Source organism: Palaemon carinicauda, chromosome 44 (assembly GCF_036898095.1).
Source record: "Palaemon carinicauda isolate YSFRI2023 chromosome 44, ASM3689809v2, whole genome shotgun sequence".
Lineage (NCBI taxonomy): Eukaryota > Metazoa > Arthropoda > Malacostraca > Decapoda > Palaemonidae > Palaemon > Palaemon carinicauda.
Genome location: NC_090768.1, coordinates 2,891,458 through 2,917,062, shown reverse-complemented (window position 1 = coordinate 2,917,062; position 25,605 = coordinate 2,891,458). Strand labels below are relative to the sequence as shown.

At 42.3% G+C, this 25,605-nt stretch overlaps 1 protein-coding gene across 1 annotated transcript in view; it reads left to right on the top strand.

Moving 5' to 3' along the window:
- The window catches only part of LOC137634337 (myotubularin-related protein 10-B), a 291,307-nt gene that overhangs the window by 223,002 nt on the left and 42,700 nt on the right, over window positions 1–25,605 (top strand). The window contains exon 10 of the mRNA XM_068366732.1: window positions 24,114–24,286. Within this exon, the coding sequence (XP_068222833.1) occupies window positions 24,114–24,286 (173 nt within the window). The remainder of the gene's footprint in view (window positions 1–24,113; window positions 24,287–25,605) is intronic.

Sequence of the window (25,605 nt, the reverse complement as noted above, 5' to 3'; positions counted from 1 at the left end):
TTATTATTATTATTATTATTATAATTATTATTATTATTATTATTATTATTATTATTATTAATAGCTAATCTACAACCCTAGTTGGAAAAGCAAAATGCTATAAATCCAAGGGCTCCAACATGGAAAAACAGCTCAGTGAAGACAGGGAATAAGGAAATAAATGAGATATGAGAAATGATGAAAAATGAAATATTTTAAAAACAGGAACATCATAACAGATATTTGTTCCGTAACTGGAATACAAACCAATGCTATTTATATTGGGTATTTACTTTGGGCAAAGCTGAAAGGACAAGCCATTAAAATTTAGCAAGGGTTAACTACCCATCCCGCTAGTTAGCAGGGGGGGTAGGGTGATAGCCTACTACCGCTTCCCACTCACACACCTGTGATTGCGCTCACTTTGCTTTTGGCTCGGATGGAGTGCAGTTGTCACCGATCTTCATCCTCTCCTACTTTTGGACTGCTATTAATCACTTTTTGCTTTTTCTTTCAGTGTGTGCATGTGCGTTGGGTGTTCTTCGACGGCCATGCAGACTTGTTCAGGAACCAAAGGCTGCACCTGCGGGAAGTTCATGTCTGCTGTGGAGACGGATCCCCACAACCCTTGCTCTGTCTGCAGAAGACAGCGCTGCGACAAAGATAATAAGTGTAGTGAGTTTCGGGAGTGGTCTTCCTCCCAGTGGGAAAGGTATGGGCATAGGCGGAAGAAGAAGTCTAAGCGGGATTCTTCTCCTTCGAAGAGTGCTTTGAAGCAGAAGAAACCCAAGGCTTCTTCCACCACCTCCCAACCATCCTCCGAACCTCCTACTCGAACGGTTTTTCCCAGGGGCCGACGAGCAGTAGCGTAGGCCAATTAACACCTGGCCAACTTTGGTCCTCGAGAGATAGTGCGGCCTTCCCCTACGGGGTTGCCCCGGCTCCTCCCCCCGAGTGAGGTTGTTTCTCTTTAACCTCTGTTTCAGCTCTGGCCGTCGTTGGGTTTGCTCGGTGAACCTTTCAAGGGGGCATTGTTGCGGTTTTTACACTGGGGTGCTGACCTTCAGCACGCGTCGGCTTCAGTTGTCGACCTCTTATCCGTCATTCACCTGCTTGTCAGCGTTCGCCTGCTTGCTCGACAGCATTCACCTGCTCGTTGCTCGTCAGTGATTGCCCATCCCTCATGGACCTCACGAGTTGCGTAAGCCTCCGCCGTTGTAGTGGTTTACAGACTGTGGCAAACAGCATTCGTTATGTGAGAGAGAAAGAGAGGTAAAAGGATTACGTATGTTTCATAGACTTTTTAGTCCATCCACAGACTCCATTGCTCTTTGGTAGAGCAATTTAGTTTAAGCATCTAGAGAATTCTTATTATCTTGTCTAACTTATTCTTGAACTCGTATTCCGTATTACTGTTTACTACATCCGCTGGAATTCTCTTCCAAGTATTTGCTATTTTGTATGTAAAGAAATTGCCAAATTGAGAGGTGGTGTATCTTTTCAATTCCAGTTTGCATCTGTTACGTCTGGATTGATTTGTGTTAAGCGTGAATAGATTGTTGTATTCTACATTTGTTATTCCTTTAAGAATTTTGAATGCCTCTACTAATTGTCCCCATAGTCATCGAGTTTGTAGATCAAGTAAGTTCAAATGTTCCATCCTGCATCTAGATCCAAATTGCCTTAGTGTTAGAACTAGTTTGGTGGCCCTAGCTTGTACTGTTTCCAGTTTATTTACTGTATATCCTTCTAAATACTTGGAGCCCAGAATTGGACTCTGTATTCTAGATGGGGTCTTAGTAGTGATGTGCAGAGCTGTAGTACAGTGTCTTTGTTTCTGTATTTGAATTATCTCTTTATATAGCCTATTAGTTTCTGTGCTTTCTTTTCAACTTTTATGCTCTGTTTGGTGAACTTCAAATCCTTGCTGATAAGAATACCGAGGTCTTCAAATCCTTGCTGATAATAATACCGACGTCTTTATCCCGGTCCACACTTTCTATTTCATTACCCAGCAGTGAATAATCAGACTGTGGGTTACTATAACCTATGTGCCTGACTTAACATTTCCCACAGTTGAGAAGGACAGCCCTGCAAGAGGATGTCTCAGCGATGCTGGCGAAAGGGGCGGTAGAGCCAGTCAAGGATCCGGGCCCGGGGTTCTACAACAGGCTTTTCCTGGTGGAGAAAGCGACAGGGGGATGGAGACCGGTCATAGACCTCTCAGCCCTCAACAAGTTTGTGTACAAGACCGACATCAAGATGGACACCCCGAAGTCGGTCCTAGCGTCCTTGAGGGAAGGGGACTTCATGATGTCCATAGACCTCAAGGATGCATACTTCCAGATTCCAGTTGACCCCTCCAGCAGGAAGTACCTAAGGGTGAAATGGGGTTCCCAGACGTTGCAGTTCAAGACCCTCTGCTTTGGGTTGTCAACAGCACCTCAGGTCTTCACGAGAGTCTTCACAACGGTCTCAGCCTGGGCACACGAACAGGGTATCCGCCTGATTCGGTACCTGGACGACTGGTTGTTACTTTCAGCCTCAGGGGAATTACTGAGGGAGCAAGGCGCAAAGCTACTGCGGTTCTGCAACGTCCTGAGTATCATCATCAACCTGGAGAAGTCCCAATTGATACCCTCATCCAGGATGACCTACCTCGGAATGGTCCTAGACTCCTGGTTGGCGAGAGCCTTCCCTTCCGGGGAGAGACTAGACAAATTAGACCAGATCCTCCGTCCCTTCTTGTCAGGCCAGCCCAGGAGAGCGAAGGACTGCCAGAGACTGATAGGCTACCTCGTGTCATTGGAGAAATTGGTCCCCCAGGGGAGACTCAAACTCAGGGGTGTCCAGTGGAATCTGAAAGAGCTCTGGAACTAGAGAGACTCCCCCCACAAAGTGATCACAGTTTTCCCGGAGACGAAAGGAACCCTGGAGTGGTGGCGTGTCAGATCGAACACCCTCAAGGGGATGCCCTTCGCAGCCGACCCTCCAGAGATGCTCCTGTTCACGGACGCATCCAAGGAGGGGTGGGGTGCCCTTCTCCTCGGAAGATCAGGAAGAGGAAGTTGGACGGACGAGGAGAAAACCCAACACATAAAACATTCTAGGAATGAGGGCAGTGCGAAGGGCATGCCTGGAGTTCGCCCATCTACTCGGTGGTGGCCTACATAAAGAAGCAAGGAGGACTAAAATCGAAGGAGTTGTGCGTCCTCACGTTGGAACTTCTGGAATGGGCCGAAGGGGAGCAGATCAGAATTTCAGCAAGGTTCATTTCAGGAAAGAGGAACGTCCTGGCCGACGGTCTCAGCAGGATGGGACAAGTAGTAGGATCCGAATGGTTTCTACACCCGGAAGTGGCCAAAGCCATCATTCAGAAATGGGGATCGCCAGTGATGGATCTCCTCGCAACGAGACTGAATGCACAGCTCCCCGTGTTTTGTTCTCCTGTGCCAGACCCAGAAGCGGCGTTCGAGGACACCTTCCAACACCCTTGGGACAACCTCGACGTGTACGCCTTCCCTCCCTTCGGGATGCTCAGACAAGTCCTCAACAGAGTACGGAGGGCGGACACCCTGTGGATGACTTTGGTAGCGGCCTGGTGGCCGGAGAGAGAATGGTTCGTGGATCTAAAGGACCCTTCCGGACAGACCAGACCTTCTCCGGCAGCCCCACTTTCAAAGGTTCCACGAGAACCCTTGATCCCTCCGTCTTCACGCGTGGAGGTTATCGAGCGTCTCCTGAGGAAGGAAGGCTATTCGTCGGGAACAGCAGCGAGGATGTCAGGCTATATGAGACGATCATCGGCAGCGGTCTACCAGGCAAAGTGGGCCACTTTTACTAAATGGTGTGTCTCTAAGAACATCAAACCACTGAGGGCCTCTATCCCAGAGATAGCGGAGTTCCTGGTCTATCTCAGGGACGTGGTTAACATGTCCATCCTGGCCATCAAAGGGGTCCGGGCTCCACTGGGCCAAGTCTTCCTCTTGAAGGACCTCTAGACACATCTCGATGCTCATCAAGAGCTTCGAGCACAGTCGTGCCCCCCCCCCCCCCCCCCAGCCGTTAGGGTGCCACAGTGGGACGTGGCCAGAGTCCTGAAGATGTTGTCAGAACCACCCTTCGAACCCCTAAAAGACATCGTGGACAAGGACCTCACCCTTAATACAGTGTTTCTGCTGGCGTTGGCCTCAGCAAAACGAGTAGGGGGGATTCATGGACTGTCTTACGAGGTTTCACACTCGAAGGGTTGGTGAGAAGCTACCTTCAGGTTCGTGCCATCCTTCGTAGCAAAGACCCAGAATCCAGCCGTGTGGGATCCCAGGTTTGAGGGCTTCTCAGTACCAGCAATCCCTCTGTTACGATCCTTGTGGGGATCGAACCAGGTTCTTTTGAATTGATTAATGAAATTGGGATTTCTCGACCACAATACACAATTAAACAAAAGGAAATATAGAAAGAAAACTCGCAAAAGAAAACATAATTTTATTTACAACTAGTCAAAGGTAAATGTTTCTTGATTGAGTACTTAGGAAGCACTGAACTAAACAAAGAAAATCATTTGATTAAACTACACTCCAGCAAATAGGGGAACAGTCAAGATAGTAGATAAATAATACAAAAAAAAAATACTACTCTTCACAGCAGCTCTCGACGGTTGACAGGAACGTAGATATTTCAGGTCCGGACGTTTCGTGGTCGGTGATCAGGGCAGGGGTCAACTCGTTCTGACATCTCGGACAAGGCTGGTCACGTCTGCATTCTGGTCCTTACGTCTTCTCTCCTTCCCTGTGCTTGTTCTCCCTCGTTCTCTCTCTCTCTCTCTCTCTCCCTCTCTCGTTCCCCTTTTCGTACTCTCGTTCTATCTGTCGTACTCTCATTCTGTCTTTCGTACTCCCCTTCTCTCGTTCTCGTTGAAGTTTATATATCCCTGTATGGGAGGGGTTAACTATGGACAATTACATATAAGGAAATTTTCTCCTTCCTTCATCCTTATTGGTTTTCCTTAAAGCCACACCTCTGATAACACCTAGACGAACGCTCTGCTGGTGTAATCAAGATCCATATGGCGCTATAATTGAAGCGAGGCATGTGTTTACCTTCCGTTAATGTATATTCTTCGGCGACAACACTGCTCTTCTTGTCCTATGGGTCCTTTCATAACGTTGGCTCCTTGGTTTGCTACAGAAAGACTGCTAATCTAGGCACCTCTCATAAATATCTTTATCTCCATCAGCGATGGTGACAGTTTCCAGTAAACACTAGCGGGACCTCCTCTCTCTGCGTCTTTAGAGTCGAAAATTCACACGTTTTAACATTCTTTTCTATATTCTATCTACCCATGACACGTCCCCCTAAAAGAAAAAAAAAGGAAAATCTACTGATTTTATCTTCTTTTTTTTTTTAAACGAAATTATCAAAGGAGAAAATCACTTATCCCTAAACTGAGAGACAATTACTTTATTACTCGCGTATCATGTAACTAAACCAAAACACACTCTTACTTGTTGATAGGAAAAAAAAAAAACAGAAAGAAAACAAACATCCATATCATTCTGAAAAGTCTCTAGAAAGACTGTCGGCTATTACATTATTCTTTCCCTTTATATGAACTATCTTTAAATCGTAGTCCTGTAATTCTAAACTCCAACGCATGAGACGTTTATTCTTATTCTTAAACCTATCTAAATAAACTAATGGTTTGTGATCAGTATACACAGTTGAAACATGACCACTACGTACATAAATCTCAAAATGTTGTAAAGTTGATACTAAACTAAACAATTCCTTCTCAATAGTTGAATAATTCTGCTGTGCTTTATTTAACTTCTTTGAATAATAAGCTACAAGGTGCTTAGTCCCGTTCACTTCTTGCAACAGAACTCCTCCTATTCCAATATCACTTGCATCTATCGCTAAATTAAATTCTTTGCTAAAATCGGGCAACATTAGTACGGGCTTGTGAATCATTATGTCCTTTAACTTATTGAAAGCTTTGATACATTCATTATCAAATACAAAACTACTTCCTTTCTTGAAAAGATTAGTTATTGGAGCACTTATTTCTGAAAAATTAGGGACAAATCGGCGGAAATATGAAATCATTCCGATAAATCTCATCGCCTGTTTTTTACTGTTAGGGATTGGGAAGTTGATGATAGCCCCTATGTTCCCATCTTTTGGACAAATCTTACCTAGACCCACTTTATGACCCAAATATGTGATCGAGGTTTTTCCGAATTCACATTTCTTCAGATTTAAAACAAGTTTTGCTTTTTCAAGGACTGCTAATACTTTAGCCAAAATGCGTAAATGTTGCTCCCACGTATCTGAAAATATTACAAGATCATCCAAATACACGACACAGTTATCAATTCCATTTAAAACTCTGTTCATTAATCTTTGAAAAGTACTCGCTGCATTTCGTAGACCAAAAGCCATAACTTTGGGTTCATAACTACCGAAAGGTGTTATGAAAGCAGATATTTTCTGTGCTCGACTACTTAAAGGTACTTGCCAATAACCTTTGGCCAAATCAAGTTTAAAAATAAACTTAGCATTTCCTTATCTAAACAATCTTCTATCCTGGGGAGAGGAAAATTACTTTTTTTAAATATTAAACTTAGCCGGTGAATATATATATAGCTTACGTCTCCGACGGTCGACAGATTCCAAAAACTCGCGAGCGATCGCCATGAAGGCTGCCGGGTGTGCCCACCAGCGCCGACTATCGGCCAGATACCGCATATACTTCTCAACCAAATCAGTTCTTCTCTGTCGGTGGTAGTGACAGCATTGGTTCCGCTCGCGCTTAACCTCAAGTTTCTACTGATTGGTGAAGTACTTGTTCATGGTTTTATGGCTTTCGCCGTGTTGGATTATTCTCAAGCAATACGATCTTCAAAAGAAATGCTTTTGAAAGGAGAGAAAAATTTTTTACCCTTGTTTTTTTTTTAATCTCTCTCTGGATTTTCCGTTGAGAAAAGATGGCCGACCCTTCCCTCAGTGTACGGAAGTGTGTTTTAGGCTTTTAGTAATTTTTTTTTTATCACTTTATAAATTGTTGTTGATATTATAGATTTACCTCTATATATTTTATCTCTCACCCACCTTTATTAGACCTCTTCGATTCCCTTTCCATTTATACTAAACACCGAGATAAATTTTATATTTTTGTTTAGAAGCGACCTATGCCTATTCTTTGTAGGCGGTACAGACTTGGAAAGCGAAGTTAAACAACGTTGAGCCCATTCAATTTTTATATTTGTTTAGTTTGATGAGATGAATATTTTTAGAAAATAATTTAAGAACTTTATTCTTTGAATAGTCTTCGTGCTGTTTTCAAAGATGAACTAACGTTTGGTTTATTTATGCTACGCAGTTTGCACTCTATCGTTACGATAGAGAAAGAGAGAATCACGGTTTCACTTTGCAGAAAGAGTAAATCGTTTTTGACGTTTTGATCATTCTTCTTTCAAACTGAAGTTTTTTAGATACTAATTTAAAGGAACATGTTAATTTTCAATTTCTTAGTCCTTTTAGTTTTTTTCCTTTAGTCAAATAACCTTTTATTGACGAAGAGTGAGTGAGCTTTTTCTCTTGTGAGTGGCAAGAGAGAGAGAGAGAGAGAGAGAGAGAGAGAGAGAGAGAGAGAGACGATCCTAATCTTTATTCTCGCAGATATTTACTCTCGTCCCAAGTCTCTGTACGGGGAGGGAGAGAGAGAGAGAGAGAGGATATAACGTTCTAGTTTTTATTCTCATCCCAGGCACTTTACGGTGAGAGATTGAAAACGTTGTCCTTAAGTGATTTAGTTTTAGTCTCCTCCCAAGTCACTGATCTTTTTAACTTTATATATTTCCGTTTTATTCTATATATATGTATGTGTTTCATTTTGTACTAATGAGCTTACATTATACGACATTTTTCGCAATTCTAACCTTTTGATTTAAGGAAGAATTGCGTGCTTCAGGTAGAAATCAGCTTTATTCATCGTGTACGGGCTCTTGTGAGGTGTTAACGTAGTGTTAACACACTCCCACTCGTTTAAGGGCCGGACCCAGGTGGACTGAGCCTGCCCCTTTGGGTACATTTTGGTTTCTTTGGGGACCTTGTCAAACCTTACGAGTGTCTCCTCGGTAAGGCATGCGAAACCAGAGAGAGGGAACTGTAGACCCGGCGGGAGAATTCAAAATCTTCTACAGTCCGGGTGCCAAACCCTTCGATGGTTAACATACCATCTTTGAAGGGAGAGCGCAAGGCCCCCTTCCACGGATTGCTTTCGACGAATTCCGGGAGCTTAGAGGCATCCGGGATGATATAGGAAGGACTTTACATCTTCCGGAACCGTTGAACGTTCAACATTTGGGCTTCCAGTATAATTTCCAAAGGTCTGGGGTGGAGTTGGATAGAATGGCCCCCTCCACCAACCAGTTTTCATCAACATCCAACGGAAGAGCTAGTCTTATATGAAAACGATTTATTGCAAAAGGAAGCAATAAAGAAAGTAAATCGTTTGTAATTTCAGGATCACTTGTTCAGCGGGCCAAAGAAAGACTCAGAATAGCGGAGAGTAATCCTAGACCTGTCGCTTCTGAATTCTTACATTTAATGCGACAAGTTTCACATGCTGACCATCTCTCAGGTGCGGACCTTGCTTCTCTGTGGGGCCGTCACCTCCCCTATGGATCTTGCAGACGTTTGCTATCATGTTCCGAAAGCAAGGCATTTTCGTCCGTTTCTAGGCTTCAACTAGGCAAACTGCCTCACAGCAACTACAGAGTGATAATCTCTTACAACAGTTTTGGTTCCAAATCAACTTCGAGAAATCTCGTTTGGTCCCGAGGACAAGTTTCATGGTTAGGATTCAATGGGTTCTATGCTCCCACACTCTGTCTCCCAACAGCCAAGAGGAACGATATAGCAAAACACAATACGTTTTCTCAAAGACAAATTGTCTTCCAGAAGAAATCAAGAGAGAATCCTGGGTGCCCTCCAGTTTGCCTCAGTAACAGATATACTACTGAAGGCCAGACTGAAAGATATAAGCCGAGTATGGTGCTCCAGGAAAACGAGTACTATCGAGACAAAGGGCTCGACTCCAACCAATTCTGAAGAAAAGACTTCAACCATGGACAAAGGTCAAAATCTGGCAAATCCGTTTCCTTACAATATCCACCCCCAAGCTCGTCATTTACACAGACGCCTCCCTAACAGGCGGGGGGGGGGGGGGGGGATACTCTCAGTACACGAAAACCCCTGGGACTATGGTCGACAATATTCCGCCAACTTCATATCAATGTTTTAGAGGCCATGGCGGTATTTTTGACCTTAAGCAACCGGCTCCAGCCAAAAACCAACATATCAGGTTTCTTCTAGATAGATAGTGGCGGACGCACTTTCGAGGACAACTCCGCTGGAGTCGGAGTGGTCACTAGACCCAATGTCCTTCGGTTGGATTCTTTCTCAGGTTCCGGATCTCCAGATAGATCTGTTTGCAACAAAGTCCAACTACAACTGGAGTGCTACGTAGCTCCCAGCCCGGATCCTCGGGCTTACGCCACAGACGCACTATCATTAGTCTGGAACACTTGGGAGAGAATTTACCTATTCCCACCAATAAATCTGTCGATGAAAGTGTTAGACAAGTTCAGGACTTTCAAAGGCCAAGTTGCTCTAGTAGTCCCCATCTGGCCCAAGCACAACGGGTTTCCCCTTCTGGTGGAACTGGGTCTCCACCTCGACAGATCCCCAATCCAATACTAACACAAGCAGTACAACTCGCTGTGTGTTAGCTTCCTCAAATTCAGAATGCCCTACCTTTCTGGACTTTATGAAATTTGCAGCTCAAGAGGTGCAGATATTGATCCTCAAATACGTTATTTTTAGAATCAGATAAGAGGGGATCCACCCTTCGACAGTATGGTTCGGCTGTTATGAAACTTGCCAGTTTTTAAGGGACTCAAAGGTTGAGACGATGACTATGAATCTGACAGTAACCTTCTTCAGAATTTTATTTGAATCAGACTTAGCGACTTGTACTATTACCACAAATTAAGTCAGCCTTGAAGGTTTTACAATTGGCTTTAATATTGCCCTTACAGATTCATACTTCTCATCCATCCCGAGAACCTGCGCCAGATTGAAACCATCAACTCACCCTAGCTCAGTTTCCTGGTTTCTGAATGACGTACTTAAGTTGGCTTCAGACACTCTTACCGAGACTTGCCATTACTGTATATTCCATTGGTTAGGAAATCCTTGTTCTTAATGAACCTGACTTCTGGCGCCAGAATATCAGAACTTTCAGCCTTGTCTAGAGATCCAGGTCATATTGAATTTCTCTCGTCAGGGGAAGTACTCCTTTCCCCTGACAAAAGATTTTTAGCGAAAATGAGGACCCCCAGGACAGACGGTTCCCCTGGAAGATTGTCCCACTTCCGCAGGCCCCATCTTTATGTCCAGTAAACACTCTGGAAGCCTACTTAAACATATCTCCCGTTCAGTCCTCGGGGCCCTTACCCATTAGAGAAGGTGAAGAACCATCATCCTGAAAGGACTCAGACAGAAGATTCTGCATTTCATTAACGGGCTACCTAGAATCATTCCCACATCACTCCCTCACGTCCATGATATATGAGCTGTAGCTACCTCAGTTAATTACTATGAACTTCACTGGACTTACTAAATATATAGGCCGGAAGTCTCCAACAGTATTTAAACGCCACTGCTTAAAACCTCTGGAAGCCTTATATTTGCTACAGTGGCAGCAGGGAATGTGATTCCTCCTGAACATAGTGAACCTTAATCAACTATGTCTTGCTATCCTCTTACCTGTTATTTTGGATTTTATTTTACTTCCTCAGGTATTGTTCCAAGATTTGGGACCATTTCTCTGGTACTATTTCACTGCGCGGCACAGGTCGGAGCCCAGAAATGGGATTTTGACGAAGGAAAAATCTATTTCTGGGCGAGAGACCTGTGCCGCCCAGTGAACCCTCCCTTGACTTCCCTCCCAACATGGGCCCCAAACCTTGGGTGCTATGAGGAGTGACGTCACTGGCGTGGGTTGGGTTAGTGGTAGTAGTGTTGAACGGCACCTCGCTGTGGCGGGGATTTTGAAGAGGAGATATCTAAATGGTGCGAGACCTCTGGTTGTGAATTATCACGCCCCAGTATTTTATACCGACACCTTATATAGGTGAGCGAGCTGGGTTCAACCTGGCATTCCTATGCTTTTTTTCTCTGGTATATATAGCAGTTATATTCCTTAGAAATAGTGCTCTAGGAGTATTTCACTGGGCGGCACAGGTCTCTCGCCCAGAAATAGATTTTTCCTTCGTCAAAATCCCATTATTCATGTCTAATGTGAAATTATTAAAAAATGCAATGTCAGTGAAGAAAGTGCGAAAAACATGTTCAGTGTTGCGGAGGGTTTGTTTGTTCGTGCTTGTCACTTGCCTAGTCCGAGACCTCTTTCAGGCTCCCCTGCACCAGGGAGAAGGAATGTCGTAGGACCTAAGGGAGTGAGAGGTGTAAACCAACGAACAGACGTTCCTTCAAAGGTATCAGACGTTGCTCTTCAAGCACGTCCTTGCCATAAGACAGGAGAGACGAAGTTCTCCTCGTCTTCCGATGATTCGTCTCTTTAAAAACCTTGGCGTAAGGTTTCGAGACGGTTGAAACGTTAATTAGTTCCTTCAGAACAAGTTCAACGTCCTAGCTGTAGTCATCATGAGATTCCCGTTCATAGCGATGACGTTCATGAACAGACGTTTCCGACGTCACATTCTGTTCAGAGTGCGGTTGATCTGAAGTTAAGTGTTTTGCAAGATAAGCTGTTAAAGCTTTCTTCTTTAATGAAAGCTTACGATCCTGTTCCTGTGCGAAAGGATCCTTTGCTTTTTGTACGTCACGGTTCTGGGATACGTGATTCAGGTCTTCAACCTTCTAAACGAGCTTTGTTACGTCACGCTGACGTTATCCCTAGTGTCAGCTTTGCTGTTAAACGAGATGCGGAGCATAAATCTCGATGTAACTTTGATCGACAGTCAGTTAAGTCGAGTCATAGCTTTGATCAGCAGTCACTGCAGTTCCTCCGAGACTTTGAACGTCAACCACCGCAGTCACAGCGTGACGTTGAGCTGCAGACACCGCAGACACGACGTAACGTTGAGCGGTAGACACCGTAGACACGACGTGACGTCGAGCGTCAGTCACCGTAGTCACGATATAGCATCGAGCAGCAGTCACCGCTGTTGCTGCGTGACGTTTGAACGTCAGCGGCCGCAGTCGCAGCGTGACGTTGAGCTGCAGACGCGACGTGACGTTGAGCGGTGGACGCCGTAGATGCGACGTGACGTCGAGGGTCGGTCACCGTAGTCGCGATATAGCATCGAACAGCAGTCACCGCTGTTACTATGTGACGTTTGAACGTCAGTCACTTCTGTCACGACGTGTAGTAGAATAACATTCTCTGCAGTCACAACGTGACATCGACCCTCCAACTTTAACTTCTGTTCATATACAAGTTGATGTAGCCTTTCAGGCTTTTCCTTCACGTCATTCTGAATATAAGTCTCCTTCTCGCAAGACTTTGGATTTGTCAGATGATGTGCCTTCTGAAGAGGTTCATGACCCCCTTTCAACTAATGTACCTTTGGGGATTCATTCAGAAGAGGAGTAACCTAGGGTTGTCCAACAATCCCTTGTTTTTAAAATTATGAATTTCTTTGGGGAAGTTTTGTCCTACTCGTTTTTGTAACGGCTGCTCCACGTTCTCCGCCGTCTGAGTTTACTCTTGGCTTGACTTTCTTCGACTCCGGCATATACGTAGTCAGTTCTCTCTTGTTCTTCCAGGAGAGCCATGCTCTTGCTGGGAGACTGGTTGGAGTCCAGGAGAAGTTTGGGAGGGTCTACTTTTGCTTTTCCTCCTTCTTAATTAGCTTCTCGCTCGAGCGTCTGGTGTGACACAGGAGAGGTTCTCGGCTTGGGAGTGCCTGCCTCTGCCCAGGGAGACTTCTTAAGCCTTGTGGACTCTCCTCGTCGTCTAGCCATGAGACGCTCCAAGATGTTATGGTCTTCTTCAGAGCTAGACCATCTCCTGAAAGGAGTTTTTTCGAGCGTTTGAAGTATTTAATTTTTTGGATTGGTCCCTGGGAGCCTTAAGTAAGAAGGTCTCTCCAGCTGACAATGTATTGCTGTACAAATTATGTCATGCATGAACAAGGCTATAAGGGATGGCTCCTATGAACTGGCAGCCACGTTCACTGCAGGAGTACTTAAGATGTAAGTGCACTCAATGTGTTCATTGTCAAGACAAAGTTCACGATGAAGACTACCAAATCTGTCTTGGCAGCAGTAAGGGAAGGCGACTGGATGGTCTCTCTCGTCCTTCAGGATGCATACTTCCACATCCCGATTCATCCAAACTTTCGACAATATCTGAGGTTTGTGGACGGGAAAGTAGTGTACCAATTTCGAGCACTGTGCTTCGGCCTCAGTCCTGCTCCTCTTGTTTTTACAAGGCTCATGCAAAATGTAGCAAGCTTTCTACATTTTTTAGGGATCAGAGCCTCCCTTTATTTTGACGACTGGCTAATCAGGGCATCGTCATTAAATCGCTGTCTGGAGAACCTCAAATGGACATTAGACCTAACCAAGGGGCTAGGTCTCATAGTGAACGTAGAGAAGTCGTAACTTACGGTACTCCATCCCAGACTATTCTTTATTTGGGGATGGAGATACAGTGTCTAATTTTTTGGGCCTTTTTCGTCTCCCACAAGAATGGAACAAGCTCTGTTAAAAGTCCGTCACTTGCAAGAGAAAAACAGTTGTTCTGTAAGAGTTTGAACGAGCCTCGTGGGAATTCTTTCATCGCTGGAGGAGTTTTTCTCTCTGGGGAGACTCAATCTTTGCCCTCTCCAATTTCACCTAAACCATTGGAACAAGGAGAAGGGCTTAGAGAGTATCTCTATCCCAATCTCCAACTCAGTCTTGATATGTCTGACTTGGTGGGACAGCCACATCAGACTTCGAGAAGGTCCTTCTCTTGCGATCAAGAACCCAAACCATGTGTTGTATTCAGATGCATCGGATTTGGGTTAGGGAGCGCCACTGGACAGTCTGGAATGCTCGGGTCTTTGGTCCACGGATCAGAAGGAACTCCATTTAAGGCAAGTAACATCTCTCTTTTGACAAGATTTGTGCAAGGAGAAATGAATGTCTTAGCAGACTGCCTCAGCAGAAGAGGACAAGTCATCTCCATGGAGTGGACGTTGCACAAGACTGTGTGCGAGAAGCTATGGATGACATGGGGTCAACCCACCATAGATCTTTTTGCGACTTCACTGACAAAGAGGCTCTCGACTTACTGCTCTCCAGTTCCAGATCCAGAGGCAGCCCACATAGACGCTTTCCTGCTGGACTGGTCTCGCCTAGACATCTATGCCTTCCCACCATTCAAGATCCTAGACAAGGTGCTTCAGAAGTTTGCCTCTCACGAAGGGACCAGGTTGACGTTGGTTGCTCCCCTCTGGCCCGCGACTGAGTGGTTCACAGAGGTACTTCTATGGCTAGTAGACATTCCAAGAAGTCTATCGTTGCGGATGGATCTCCTGCGTCAGCCTCACGTAAAGAGATTTCATCAAAGCCTCCCCGCGCTTTGTCTACCTGCCTTCAGACTATCGAAACTCTCTAGAGCTCGAGGGTTTTCGAAGGAGGCAGCTAGAGCGATCGCGAGGGCTAGAAGATCCTCTACCATCAGGATTTATCTATCTAAGTGGGAGGTATTTAGAGACTGGTGCAAGTCCTCCTCTATTTCCTCTTCCAGTACCTCTGTAGCGCAGATTGCAGATTTTCTGCTTTATCTGAGAAATGGTCGCTCCCTTTCTGCATCTACCATTAAAGGCTACAGAAGCATGTTAGCTTCTGTTTTCAGGCATAGAAATTTGGATCTATCTAATAACAAAGATCTTCAAGACCTTCTTAAGTCTTTCGAGACTTCCAAGGAGCGTCATATTTCTACTCCTGCTTGGAACTTGGACGTGGTCCTGCAGTTCCTTATGTCAGACAGGTTTGAACCGTTAAGTTCGGCCTCCCTGAATGATCTTACCCTCAAGACACTTTTCTTGGTGAGCTTGGCTTCTGCGAAAAGGGTTAGTGAGATACATGCTTTTAGCAAGAATATCGGCTTCTCCGCTAATAAAGCAGTATGCTCTCTTCAGCTTGGTTTTTTGGCCAAAGATGAACTTCCGTCTCGTCCATGGCCTAAATCATTTGAACTTCCCAGTCTATCTGAAGTTGTTGGGAATGAAGTTGAAAGAGTGCTGTGCCCCGTTAGAGCTCTTAGTTTTATTTATCTAGAACTAAACTGCTGTGAGGTTTTTTCAGAGGCCTTATGGTGCTCCGTTAAAAGCCCTCTTTGCCTATGTCGAAGAATGCATTGTCTTATTTATGAGACTATTGATTAGAGAGGCACACACTCATTTAAGTGAAAAGGATCGTAATTTGCTTAAAGTTAAGGCTCATGAAGTTAGAGCGATAGCAACTTTAGTAGCATTTAAACAAAATAGATCCCTTAGAAGTATTATGGACGCGACCTTTTGGAGAAGCAAGTAGGTGTTCGCTTCATATTACTTGAAAGATGTCCAGACTCTTTATGAGGACTGCTACACGTTGGGACCATTCGTAGCAGCAAGTGCAGTAGTGGGTGAAGGTTCTACCACTACATTCCCTTAATCCCAATATCCTTTTAATCTTCTCTTGAAATTTTTAATCTTGTTTTGGGTTGTACGGGAGACTAAGAAGTCTTTCGCAATCTTTTGATTTGGCGGGTGGTCAAAATATTGTTTCTTGAGAGCGCCCAGATTAAGGGTATTGATGAGGTCCTGATGTAGGGGTGTTCACCCTGATTATAACAGCTCCTAGAAGTCTTTCAGCATCCTGAGAGATCGCTGGGCTTCATAAGGATAGCGAACTAATGAGTCAGAGTATTCATCAGAGTCAGCTTCCTTATCAGGTACCTATACTTAAGTTTGTTTTTTGAATATTTGTCAAAAACTCTTGAGCATATACGCCTTTATTGTTTTAATACTGGTCTCTACCCACCACCATGGGTGTGAATCAGCTATATATATATTCACCGGCTAAGTTTAATATTTAGAAATGATATTTTCAATTTAAAATAAATTTTTGAATATACTTACCTAATTAAAGGCCCTCCCTTCCTCCCCGATAGAGACCCTACGGACTGAGAAGAACTGGTTTGGTTGAGAAGTATATGCGGTATCTGGCCGATAGTCGGTGCTGGTGGGCACACCCGGCAGCCTTCATGGCGATCGCTCGCGAGTTTTTGGAATCTGTCGACCGTCGGAGACGTAAGCTATATATATATTCACCGGGTAAGTATATTCAAAAATTTATTTTAAATTGAAAATATCATGTTTCGTAACACTATTCACTTTTCTAAAATCAATACACAGCCTATCTGATCCATCTTCCTTCTTAACAAGAACTATTGGAGAACACCAGTCACTTTCGCTAGGAACAATCAAACCATTGTCTAGCATATACTTAATTTCCGGTCGGACTGAATTTGCTTGTTCTGGATTTAGACGATAAGGGCTTTGTCTAATTGGTTTTGTGTCCTGCAACTCAATATCGTGTTCTAAAAGATTAATCAAACCCAATTTATCACTAACAGTTTCTGGATAATTTGAAAACACATTGAATAATTCCCTTGTTTTTTCTTCAGCTAAGCTAGAATTAAACAATGTGAAATTATTAAGAACATCAGAGTTCTTCTCAAAAGTAATCTCTCTCTGCGACACTGTTACAACTGGCATTAGACGTTCATTATATTTCTTTAGCAAGTTGATGTGCAACCACTTAGCTCTACGCCTACCCATATCAATTAAGTAATTCAAATTTCCCCTTTTTTCTATGATAGGAAATGGACCTTCGAACTTATAAGATAATGAGGGACCTTCTTTCTGGACTAATACTAAGACTTTATCACCCACATGGAAAATTCTGTTTTTAGCGTTAAGATCGTACTTTCTTTTAGTTTCCCCTTGACGGTTGCTCTCATTTTCTTTTGCCAAACGCCATGCTTTCCTTAAATCTTCTTTGTGATCTTCGATATTCTGTATGTAATCCTTTCTACCTTCTTCTTGCATTAATTTACACTTTAAAATTTCTAAAGGTCCTTTGGCGGTGTGACCGAACAACAAATCAAAAGGACTAAATCCCGTGGTGTCAATCGTAAAGCCAACAAGACAAAAGGTAACTTTTCTTCCCAATCATGTTCGAAATTATTACACAACTTCTTTAAGCAACTTTTCAACGTTTGATGAAAACGTTCAACAATTCCTTGTGATTCAGGGTGGTACGGGGTGGAAGTTACAAGTTTAATCCCTAACTCTTTCATTTTATCTCTGAAATACTTTGATACAAACTTGCTACCATTATCACTCTGTATAATGCAAGGAAGTCCAAATTTAGAGAAATAGTTCAGCAAGCGTTTAACTACAGTTTTTGCACTGCAATTTCTTACTGGGATTGCTTCTGGATATCGTGTTAGTCTATCAATGATTGTTAATAGATAGATATTCCCTCCCTTACTTCTGGGCAAAGGGCCTACGATATCAATTACGACATTCTCAAAAGGTTCTCCTACCGACGAAATATTACATAATGGAGCCCTGGGAATTACGGTACTTGATTAGGTTTGCCAGCCATTTGACATTCGTGACAACTTAAAACATATCTCTTCACATCACTTTTCATTTTAGGCCAAAAGTACGTTGTACTTATACACTTGAATGTTTTATTTATTCCTAAATGTCCTTGTTCATCATGTGCTAATTTCAAAATTGATTCACGAAGTTTCCTTGGAGTTACCAATTGCTCTATGACCTCCTCTTTGCTACCTGTCTTAGGACGAACATAGCGACACAAAAGTTTGTCTATTAAACTAAATGTTTCCTTACAAACATTTTCAGGTTCATCATCCAATTCACATTCAAAAATTCTAGTTAGTGTTTCATCTTCCCTCTGCATCTTAACTAGTTCATCCTTATTCAATATGCTAGTTTCTGAAACACTACAGCTGCTATTACTTGGGCCTATTACATTGTCTATCTGTACATCACTTCTTTCGACAGCTACATCATTATCTCTGCTCACATCATCAACATTTATAGAGTCAGTTTCCTCAGCTACACTCATGCTAAGCTCATCATCACTGCCTTTATTACCTATGTTCGAATCCTCGAACAACCTATGACCATAGTCAATATCTGTATCTAATCCTGACCTGGTTACTATCATTTCAGGCACTTGAACTTCACTTAAAATAGGATTCACACACTTGGAGGTAGTTAAATCGTTGCCAACAATAATGTCAACGCCGTCTACGGGCAAAGTATCCACGACTGCTAGTTTTACATCTCCTGTTACTAACGGACTTTTCAATTTCATCTTTAACAAAGGACAAACTACACAAGTGTTCGGAAACCCACCTAGCATAACTTTTTCTTTCATGCTGATTATTACATTCCTTGGTACACTCTCTCTCCTAACGAGTGATACGGCCGCTCCCATATCCCTAAGCAAAACTACTTCCCTTGAATCACCTCCTTTAAGAGAAGAAACTAAACCTCCAGAAAAAAATTCGCCATAATGTTTCCTAGTTTCTTTCAAGAGACTATTCCTTCCTGAAGAAAGATTATTAACTAGTGACACAGGCTTCTTCACATTCGTACTTTCTACTGTGCAATTCCTAGCTATATGCCCTTTCTTATTACAATTGTAACAAGTGACCTCTGAATTACTGACTGCCCATTGGCTCCTACAGTACCGAGAAATATAACATTCCTTCCCACATGTGTAACAATAATAATAATCCCTGTTCCTATTGTTATTGTTAGAACTACCTTTACTATGTTGTGCCTTACTTGACAAAAGATCGTTTTTCTTTTTACTGCCACTTAAACCATGTGTGAGACTGTACTCATCTGCTAATCTCGTAGCACCGGCAAAAGATGTTTCACGCTTATCTTCTATATATAATTTGATGTCTGGGGATATGTTATCTTTGAAACTTTCTAACAAAACTAAGTTCTTGAGATCTTCAAAATTATTGACTTCAGCGGATGTCAACCAATCACAAACGATCTTTCTAACTTCTTTCCGTACTCTACATAAGTACTAGTATCATCTCATTTCAAACTTCTAAACTTCTTACGGTACGCCTCTGTCACCAATCTGTATGCACTAAGTACGGTTTCTTTCACAGTATCATAATTTTCATCACAGTATCATAATTTTCACTTTCATCCTCAGACAAACAACTATACACAGAATGTGCTTTACCACTTAAAACTGATTGTAAATACAAAGTCCACTGTTTTTTAGGAGAGCCTACTCTGTTCATTAACTTTTCAAAAGGCATAAAATATTTCGTAACATCTTCCTCATCAAATTTCGGTATAAGTTTGAGCACTGCACTCATCTAAACTATCAGTGTCACTATTTAAAGATGAATTACTCCCTGATCTGCTACCTGACCGTCTGTTATGAAGAGTTTGTCTTAAATGAGCCATTTCTAACTCATGCTTACGCTGTCTTTGATTTTCTTCTCGCTTTCTTTCATTTTCTTCTCTTTCATCTCTCTCAAACACTTCCTGTTCTCTCTTAATAACAATCACGGAGATCATCGCCATCTAGACCAAGAAGTTTACCTGAATCTATCAAATCTCTCGTAATCGCACTCATTCTGCTTCTTTCTATATTCTCCCTGTTTCAATTGGTTATGTAGTCAAAAATCCTGGCAAAGGTCACCAACTGTTACGATCCTCGTGGGGATCGAACCCGGTTCTTTTGAATTGATTAATGAAATTGGGATTTCTCGACCATAATACACAATTAAACAAAAGGAAATATAGAAAGAAAACTCGCAAAAGAAAACATAATTTTATTTACAACTAGTCAAAGGTAAATGTTTCTTGATTGAGTACTTAGGAAGCACTGAACTAAACAAAGAAAATCATTTGATTAAACTACACTCCAGCAAATAGGGGAACAGTCAAGATAGTAGATAAACAATACAAAAAAAAAAATACTACTCTTCACAGCAGCTCTCGACGGTTGACAGGAACGTAGATATTTCAGGTCCGGGCGTTTCGTGGTCGGTGATCAGGGCAGGGGTCAACTCGTTCTGACATCTCGGACAAGGCTGGTCACGTCTGCATTCTGGTCCTTACGTCTTCTCTCCTTCCCTGTGCTTGTTCTCCCTCGTTCTCTCTCTCTCTCTCTCTCCCTCTCTCTCCCTCTCTCTCCCTCTCTCGTTCCCCTTTTCGTACTCCCGTTCTATCCGTCGTACTCTCGTTCTATCTGTCGTACTCTCGTTCTGTCTTTCGTACTCCCCTTCTCTCGTTCTCGTTGAAGTTTATATATCCCTGTATGGGAGGGGTTAACTATGGACAATTCCATATAAGGTAATTTTCTCCTTCCTTCATCCTTATTGGTTTTCCTTAAAGCCACGCCTCTGATAACATCTAGACGAACGCTCTGCTGGTGTAATCAAGATCCATATGGCGCTATAATTGAAGCGAGGCATGTGTTTAGCTTCCGTTAATGTATATTCTTCGACGACAACACTGCTCTTCTTGTCCTATGGGTCATTTCATAACGTTGGCTCCTTAGTTTGCTACAGAAAGACCGCTGATCTAGGCACCTCTCATAAATATCTTGATCTCCATCAGCGACGGTGACAGTTTCCAGTAAACACTAGCGGGACCTCCTCTCTCTCTGCCTCTTAAGAGTAGAAAATTTACATGTTTTAACATTCTTTTCTATATTATTCTATCTACCCATGACACCCTCGGTCGGACAACCCGAGGGACTTGCGGCTGTGCCCGGTCAGGGCAATAAGGAAATACTTGGAGAGGACAGCCAGACTTCGACCCGGGATCAAAAGTCTTTTTGTTTCCACAGGCCCAGTGAAGAAGCCAGTCTCGAAAAACACTATCTCCTTCTGGCTGCGGCAGGTGATTATCAGAGCCTACAGTAGCGCAGGAATTCCACTGCCGGGCAAACCCAGACCCCATGACATTAGGGGCCTAAGTACGTTGTTGGCATTTGAGAAGAATATGGCAGTGGGCCAGATCCTGAGAGCAGGCACCTGGGCTAACCAGTCAACCTTCACAGCTCACTACTTGAAGGACTATTCGAAGAAGTCCCTGGACGGGTTCTCGATAGGTACCGTCATTTCCGCGCTCCAAACGGTTTAAAGGTATAGCCCCAGTGATAACCGCGGGTAGTAAGTCCAAGAGACACAGGTTTGTTTCTTATCCCCGTTGTTCTTCCTTCCTCTATTTCCGATCAAAAATTGACTCCGATGGCCCCCAGAGCCGGCTACAAGATACATTGTCATTGGAATGACATGTCTCCGAGGATTTCTTGCAGAGGTAAGTTACTTAGACTAACTTAAGTTTTTTGTGTAGTTTTACCTCTTTTCTCGTGTTTTCTTGGGGTCAACAGAACCTAGCCTCCTATCTAGGTTCCTTGGATATGCTTCAGCACGGTCTCTAGGTCTGGAAGGCCACTCCCACCTCCTAAAGTATAAGTCTCCTAAGAAAGTAGTTCGAGGTAAGTACTCCGTGTTGGAACAAATCACTAATTTCAAGTAATTTGTATTTTTCCTAACAATACTTACCTTGAACTACTTTCGGGTAATGGCCCACCCTTCCTTCCCCGAGTGCCTTACTGGACTTCTTAGAAACCTAAGTTGCCAAGAACTTACTGGAGGTCGAGACCTGAGCAAGCATGCTCCCTGACCCGGGGTTAGCGTCAGGGCGCATATCACTCCGCCTGATGTTACCCCTCATAGAAAACAGGAATAGGGTAAACTACACAAAACTCTGGTCGGATGGGAGGAGATCCCAGATACTCCTAAGAAAGTAGTTCGAGGTAAGTACTGTTAGGAAAAATACAAATTACTTAAAATTTGTGATGTTGAGACATGGAAGTGATTAAATTTTTGAAAGACCTAGATCAAAGGTCAAAGTTGAGCAAAAGGTCAACTGAAATAACTCTAACCGTAACCCAAAGTTTGCACATGGTTGTCATACAGAGTTCAAATATTGTATGCCTACTGTCTAAATTGATTGTGGGAAAGGCAAGATGGTTTCAAGACATAAGCTGCCACAGAGGTCTGAACTCTCTATGCTTTTCTAGTCTACTTTTGTTTTCAAATTTGGGTGCATTTTAACCATCATCTATTAGGGACTTTTTCTTACTCTACAATATTGCTAAATAGTGTTAGAAACAAAAGAAGTGTTTTGTTGAAACTTATTCAGAATGTGGTCTGGCGGTGATGATTTTCGGGGTATTAGTCATCATATCTTGTAATGTTGTTAATAATGCACAATTGCCATTGAAAAGTAGTAAGAACTAAAAATACTATGAATAAAAGCCTGTGAAAAGAATGTAATGCAGTACAGTACCTAGTGTGTTAGTCAACTAAGTTAAGTTGACCCACCCTAGGGCAGCAAGCATTCGCGGATTCTCGATTTTTATGCCTGTCTCTGTTACCTAACTCCTATTAAAAAAAAGGGCTGACTATACATCTAATAATATTGCTAGTCTTTGCCTACACATACACCGGATAGTCTAGCCTATTCTTTCCACATTCTCCTCTGTCCACGTATACCTGACAACACTAAAATTACCAAACAATTCTTCTTTGCTCAAGAGTTAACTACTGCACTGTAATTGTTCAATAGCTTCTTTCCTCTTGGTAAGGGTAGAAAAGACTCATTAGCTATGGTAAGCAGCTCTTCTAGGAGAAGGATACTCCAAAATAAAACAAGTTTTCTCTAATCTTAGGCAGTGCCGTAGCCACTGTCTCGGATTAGAGTTTTCTTGCTTAAGGGTACACTTGGGCACGCTGTTTTATCTCATTTCTCTCCCTCTTGTTTTTTTAAGTTTTTATAGTTAATATATAAAAGATCTAATTTAATTTTGTAACTGTTCTTAAGATATTTTATTTTGATATTTATTACTTCTCATGTAGTTTGTTTATTTCCTTGTTTCCTTTCCTCACTCGGCTACTTTTCCCTGTTGGAGCCATTGGGCTTATACCATCTTGCTTTTCAAACTAAGGCTATAGCTTAGCCTGTATAATGATAATAATAATACTGTAATGCCTCACAGCACAAAATTAATTCGTTCAGGCGTGGCTTTCGTTTCGTGAAAATTTTGTGTTATGGGTTACATTTTACATGTTAATCACCTAATTTGTTCCAAACCCTACAAAAACACCATATTAAATTTTATAATAAAGCTACAGTATAACCACAGTGAAATACTGTACAGCCAAATACAATTGAACCATTAAATACAAACTAACTATTAGTACCTGTAAATTAGGTAGTTATTAGAACATAATGCAATAATAAATAAAAAATAATATAATACATACAGTACAATACTGTACATATACAAAATATACAGTACCATATGTACTGTACTAATATAATTACCCCTATTATAGATACATTTTCTATTGTGTAAACAACCTGTTTTCTTCAACTTTTTTTTAATGGGTAACTACATTTGTGGCCTGGCTGGCAAATCCCTATTCTTATCATGAAACATTTTTCCCGATGCGAGTCAGAAAAATCTTCGCATCTTCTTTCGCAGGGTGAAAGTTTCGTGAGCAGATTCTTTCGTGAAGAGAGGTATGACTGTACTAGATAATGGCAGGTATTTTTGGAAAAATGAATCTGACAATCTCAAACTAAAACATGAAACAGGTTAATCCATCTCTTGTGTTGTGGTTTCCCTCATTCCAAAAAAATATCACATTGAAATATCGTCTTTGAATTGGTCACGCTCACTTTACCTTTTAGCATATGATGGCTCACTTGACCTTTTAGCGTATGACTGACTGACTTGAGTCAATCCAGGAATGTAGACAATGCAAAATAGCATTTACAATCAAAGATGGTATTTGTGTAATTCAATTAACCTTTTTATCTAAAACTAAGTTCTTAATAGCGCTGAAACTTTATTTTGCAATAAATTAAATACAAGATCTTTTAGTTAATATTTATTTCTTTCCTTTTCAGACTTAGAAGGTCGGGACTTAAGTGCTGTTATTTCGTGTTTAGTGCAGCTATTTCTAGATCCCCAAGTTAGAACATTACGTGGATTCCATTCACTAGTACAAAAGGAATGGGTTGCATTAGGACACCCATTCTCAACTCGTCTTGGTCATACTAGAAATAATCCAGAGGAACAGGTGAGCAATTGACTTACTTAAAGTTCTTTATTTCAGTGAGATTTCCTTGAGAATCATGTGCTGTTCATTCTTTCAATGGAAAGGCTCAAACATGTTAAAAGTAGAAAATAAAATTCTTCCCAAGATGTGTGAAAGCCCTTTGTTCCCTCTATTTATTGTGTGACTGGGGAATAAATGTTTGGTAAACAAGGTGTCACTATCTTGATTCCTCATTTGGTCATTCACAATACAGTAATACCTTGAGATACAAATTTAATTCATTCCATGACTGCCGACGTATCTTGAAAAATTTTTATCAAAATAATTATTCCCATTTGAATTGAAAGAAACAGAATTAATCTGTTCCAAGGGTAGGAAATTTACCCAAAACAAGCTCAAATTACACTCAACAATCACTACAGAAAGATAAATACAACAGGCAAGTGCTAGTGTACGGGATGCATGCAAGGAGGAGGGAGGGAGGGAGAGAAGCAAGGCTACCATGCACACACACACACACACACACACACACACACACACACACACACACACAATATGGTACCTGTAGAAAGCGGCAAGATAAACACAATTAAAATGTTGTATGAGCATACTGAATGCTTAATATTTAAGGCTTTTATTTTTTAAAAATGAAGAGTAAAAAACAATAAAAAAAAATAGTTGTACTCACCGCCTAGGGATGCATGCCAGGAGGGAGGGAGGGAGAGAAGCAAGGCTACCAGCACACACACAATATGGCAGCTGTAGAAAGCGGCAAGATTATACCAATTGAAAACGTTGTTTGAACTTACTAGATGCTTATTTTCTGGGCTCAACCTGTGTCGCTTCGTGAAATGCTCCTTAAAGCACCATTTCAAAGGTATAAATACTGCTAAAAATACCAGAGGAAAAAGTTGCATGGAATGCTAGGAATACATCCAGCTCGCTCACCCCTAAAAGGGTGTCGGTATTAAAACTGGGGCAAGTGATACCACTACCAGAGATCCCTTTCCAATGAGACTTCTCCCTCCTCAAAATCTCACGTTACTATGAGGTGTCGTTCACTACAGCTACTCCCCCCCCCCCCACCACCACCACTACCACTACCTATCCTTCTCCCATCATTCCTTGTTAGCACCCATGAACATTCGGCCGTGTTTTTCGTAGCTCTGTGTTATTTTGTTTGTGAAGATGTCAGGCGTTTTGGAGATCCATGCTCCCAAATTGAGTATTATATTTGTCTGTTTGGGATTTCTAGTTAGCGACACACGTTCATTCTATACCCTTGTTGGGTTTTAGCTCAGCCACTTTGTTGACGCTCCCTTACGGGTGTGTATGCGGTC